Here is a 4,954-nt window from a genome sequence, read left to right as displayed (position 1 = left end):
GTGGGACGAGAGTGGATGGAGAAATGGCGGTAGATAGGAAACATCACTTTGGCAAAACTGCGAGTAAGACTAGGGAGCGTGTGCTCAAAAGTGAACAGCCGCTGCGAGAAATGGGTTGAGCCCAAGGTGAAGTTCGAGGGCCAATAAACAAGCAAGCGGCTCCTTCCCGCCTCCCCGCCCCCCTCCGCCTTCGCCACGAGCTGGACGTAAACAGCGCTGGCGTGGAGAGCGTCATTCTGGCGTGGGCGCAAAGTTCGCAGAAGTCCGCTGGCAGCCCTGGCAGAAAAAGTGTGCAGCCCGCCCGCCCGCCCGCCCACAGACCCCCTTTCTCCCCCCACCTCGGCCTCGCCGCTCTATAATTTGCTGAAGGAGGCCAAGAGCATTATTCGCCCTAAGTAGGGCTTTTAAGAGTGCTCATTGAGGAGTGAAAGTCGCCACACATGTCAAGCTTTAAAGGCAGTTGTTGGCTTCCTAATAGGACACAACGCCTTGCAAACATATGCGTGAAGCTGTGCCTACAGATGGCAGCGAGAAGAATGGAGCAGGCGCCTTTTATAAAGCGCGAGCTGCTGCCTGTCGTCTTCTCCTCCAGACCTGTGTGTGAAATGAAAACTCCTCCGACTCAGGGCCAAGCCTAGCGCCTGGGCTCGTTTGTTACCGTTTTAATCCTATTAATTAAAACGTTAACCTGATTGGGTAGAAAGCTCTGTCCCAACAGGCGAGGCTTCTTCATAATAACCTTCTCGGCGAGATAATGAGGTAAAAGACTCCCCCGTCTGTGGTGGCGGCGGCGGCGGCGGCAGTGGTGACGGGCGGGTGGCGGCAGAAGCAGCAACAGCAGCGAGCGAGCGAAAGCTGCTCCTTTTTCCCCCCCTCTCCCTCCCCTGCCTTTCTCCCCTCCCTTGATGGGTCCCGGAAATCTCTTGAAGGTGAATCCAAGCAAGATAAACGGTGCGAGAGGCTCGCTGGCAGCTCACAATGCCTGAGCCCTTCACAGGGTGAGAGGAGAGAGGCGCGGAGAGCGAGCGAGACCGAGAGCGAGCGACGCGCGCTGAGGGGAGAGGAAGAACGCGCGCCAAAGAGGCCGGCCGAGCAGCCTCGCCTCAGAAACACGCGAACGGCGGGAAGAAGAAGAAGAGGGAGCAGGCGGCGGAAGAGCCGCTTTCCGAGGGAAAGGGAAGCCACCTCAGAGCCCGCCGCAGCCCGACCCCCGGCCCGGCGCCTCGGCGGAGAGGAGAGGGGGAGGGGGCCTGGGAGGGCGACAGCGGCACGAGGAGGGGAGCCCGGCGGCGGCGGCGGCGGCGGGGACCATGGAGCGGGCTCTCAACCTGCCCACTGATGAGGACATATTCCACAAGAGTTACAGCGCGTCGGCCAAGAGGATGGAGTCCGCCTTTCGCTCGCCGCCGGGGCTCGAGCTGGTCGCCCACCAGGCGCCGCCGCCGCGCGAGCCCCGCCAGGCGCCGCCGTCTCCCCTCGGCTGCTACGAGCCGGGCGACTCCGAGGTGCTGCTGAGGGAAGGCGCGGGGGCCGGCGCGCTGGTGGCCGGCGACCCTCTGGGCGGCTCGGTGTGCGTCAAGTATGGGCCGGGCCCGACGACGAGCCGCAGCTCGGTGGCCGAGAGCAGCGGCGGCGAGCAGAGCCCCGACGACGACAGCGACGGGCGCTGCGAGCTGCTGCTGCGGGGCCCCGGCGGAGGCAGCGGCGCCGGCGTGGTGGTGGGCGCGGGGGGCGCCCTGCTGAAGGCGCCCGAGGGCGGCGCCTGCTCCAACAGCCACCACGGCCCGGGCGGCGGCGGCGGCAAGAAGTCCAAGGAGCAGAAGGCGCTGCGCCTCAACATCAACGCCCGCGAGCGGCGGCGCATGCACGACCTGAACGACGCGCTCGACGAGCTGCGGGCCGTCATCCCGTACGCGCACAGCCCCTCGGTGAGGAAGCTCTCCAAGATCGCCACGCTGCTGCTGGCCAAGAACTACATCCTCATGCAGGCGCAGGCCCTCGACGAGATGCGCCGCCTCGTCGCCTATCTCAACCAGGGCCAGGCCATCTCGGCCGCTTCGCTGCCCAGCTCGGCGGCGGCTGCGGCTGCTGCGGCGGCCGCCTTGCACCCGGCGCTCGGGGCCTACGAGCAGGCGGCGGCGGGCTACCCTTTCAGCGCCGGCCTGCCGCCCGCCACCTCGTGCCCGGAGAAATGTGCCCTTTTCAACAGCGTCTCGTCCAGTCTCTGCAAACAGTGCACGGAGAAGCCTTAAAAAGAGACACGTCGCGGACTCCACAGCCCGATCCCTCTTCGTCCTTCCTTCCCTCTGGGCAGGACTTTCGCTGCAGCAGCCGCCTTGATAGGGGGAGGAGGATCTGGGGGCAAAAGGGGGACTTGAGTGCAACCGAGACCTCAGCGAAATTTAGACACACGCACGCAAAATCGCAATTTTTGAGGGGTGTATGTTTTTGGGTGAGTGTGCGCAAAGAGATATAGCAGATCGGGAGGAGAAAAAACAAATCCTCTGTCCTCCACATGGTTTCTTAAAAACTTCCAAGTACTGGGAACTTTTTCGATAAGCAGCCAAGGACGGGGAGGGGGGATTGGTTGGGCTTGGGCAAGGGATAGATGTGGTGGAAGCAAGTTGGATTGTAAACTCAGACAAATCAAGAAGGGCACTTAAAAAGTTTTTTTAAATGTTATTTTATTTTATTGCTTCTGAGCCAGGAAACAAGCAAACTTGAAATGTAGACTAATTGAGATTAGACGCGCGCAAAATTGCTCTGAAAATACTTGTATTTTTTATTTTCTCTGAACTTTTGAACCTGTGAAAATGCACAAAGTTTGGGCGGGGAGTGAGCTTAAAATGATGCAACAAAACTCCTGTTCGTGTGGCTGAAGTATTGCAGGTTTATTTTTTTAAAAGATGTGCACCTTGTTTCTTTTCACTTTGCAATCCTGTGTACAAGAGGACACGATATTTATTTCAATGGCCCTTTCACGCCAACAGTATCCATCCTGTGTTGAGGTCATGGGTCTTCTGTGAATTTTCTTTTAAATGCTTCTTAAAATTCCCATTAACTTAAAACTTTGTGCCAAGTGTTTTAAAACGTTGATTTGCCAAGGACATGTGAACCAGAAATCTTGATGTATCGGAGCTGCTGAGGCTTATGAAAAGGTCATTCTGGGTTTTAAGTTGCATCATCCCTGTATTTATAAATTGAGCTTTAATAAATTGCTTCAGTCCAAAAATGAAAGGAGAGGTGTATTCTTAATTGCTTAATGAACTGGACTGTTGGTGACTAGAAATTCTTTGCAGCATGAAGGGATTTGTTTCTAGTTATTTACTGTGATAACAAGGCATCAGACAATAGTTTCTGTTAGGAATTTGCAAAACATGGTTTTTTTTCAGATGGTAGTGTTTGGTTTCTCAAAAGGAGTGAATAAGGCGAATTTTTGACTATTGATTATGAAAGTTATTTAAGCTGAAGGTGGTTATCTGCCTTAGCCGTTGTTTTACATGCGTTTCACCCAGAATGATGATATAAGGCCCAGGAGTAAATGAATTTCTTTTTCCCTCAAAGGTGGAATTCAAAATGAGTTTGTATTTGGGTGGCTTCCTTAACCAGCCCACAACCCTTTCAAGTTGCGGTACTGGGAGTAACGGTGCTTAACAGAACAACTCAGTTAAGTGGAAGTCGGTTTTGCTCCAGTTTGCATCCTAACTCTAATCACACTTATCTGGAGGAGAATCCCAATAGTTCAGTAGATTTTTCTTTTGCCTAAGTGTGCTCAACATTGCAGGGTGAAACAGGTTCAAATCTGTTCTAGCCAGACGGGGTTGCAATAGACGGGGGCAACCAGCCTCTGCAGAGGCTGTACAATCTTGCTTTAAACACACTATCTTGAAAATCAATCCCATCCGAAGTCAAATAAACTTATTCCTAAGGAAAATATGTAGTTTGGAGTCTGGGCCTTAATATCAGCATTTAAACTTCTGCATTGTGGGTAGGATGAGCACCAATAGGACTTGAGACGTCTTATCTCTTAACTTTGACAAAACTGGATTGTGAATCATGGTGCCAATCAAGCGTAGATCCCGAAAATCTTTATTTTCCCCTCCCCACGCTTTCTTCCCACCTCGACGGGGCTTGGTATTTTCCACTACTTGCTGATAATCCAAATTCAGTCTGTCAGCTCTGGATGGCAAAACGAGAGCCGTGTTGGATCTGTTGGCAGGTCATGGATGTGTAAAGAGTGATATATGTTAAATAGGTCAATCAGATGATGACAGCGATGTATGATGGTTTGTATGTGTATCTATGTCGGAAAGAATCTTTATTAAAATATTTTGAACAAATCCTTACCTCCCTGTGCTTTGTAAGAGGGGCGAAAGAATACACCCCCATTCAGCCCTCTTCCTTTTTGCTTTGTGCAGATCAAAAAAGGGGGAGACCCCTGTTGTATGAAGGCATAAGGCGTCGAGATGACCTTGTTGTTTGCCTATTTTTGGTTCATGTTTAGAAGGGAGGGAAGGCTTCTTGTCAGGACGCATCCAGGAGCAGGGAATAAAGGCCGTCAGTTTCTTGCTTTTAGGAAGATTGAAGGCTGTCCTCATGCTACCTATGGGAAGGAGACTCTCTGGGGTGGAAAAACTCCACCTCTTTTTGTATGGTCCTCAAATGCCCGTGGATAATACGGATAAGATCTCGAATCAGGTACAGGTATTAAAGGGCACCTCCAAAGCGCTCTAGGTGGTGGCTCTGCCCTACCTGTAGCTCGCAGGTGGCTGACTCCCCCCCCCCCAAACGCCAGCAAGCCTTCCCCTTTCCCACAGAGCAGCTAGAACCTCTCTACTGTCGGGGAGGCTGCTCTGGCAGTGTGAACGTCCCGCATGTGTTGGTGCCTGCGGGGCACAGATTCCGGACTGCAGTTGTGCTGGGAGCCCGGTGCCACTGCCCGCTCCTAAGTGCA

At 53.6% G+C, this 4,954-nt stretch overlaps 1 protein-coding gene across 1 annotated transcript; it reads left to right on the top strand.

Moving 5' to 3' along the window:
- Positions 1-406: 406 nt before the first annotated feature.
- On the top strand, positions 407-4,340 carry BHLHE22 (basic helix-loop-helix family member e22). Its single transcript, XM_053396034.1, has one exon. It carries the CDS (start codon positions 1,311-1,313, stop codon positions 2,250-2,252), a length of 942 nt encoding a protein of 313 aa, XP_053252009.1. The 5' UTR covers positions 407-1,310; the 3' UTR covers positions 2,253-4,340.
- Positions 4,341-4,954: the final 614 nt, after the last annotated feature.

Source organism: Podarcis raffonei, chromosome 7 (genome assembly GCF_027172205.1).
Source record: "Podarcis raffonei isolate rPodRaf1 chromosome 7, rPodRaf1.pri, whole genome shotgun sequence".
Taxonomy (NCBI): Eukaryota; Metazoa; Chordata; class Lepidosauria; order Squamata; family Lacertidae; genus Podarcis; species Podarcis raffonei.
This window is presented reverse-complemented; position numbering and strand designations above follow the sequence as displayed.

Excerpts from the sequence above, each read along its gene's own strand:
- BHLHE22 (XM_053396034.1), top strand. The coding sequence starts at position 1,311 with ATGGAGCGGGCTCTCAACCTGCCCACTGATGAGGACATATTCCACAAG.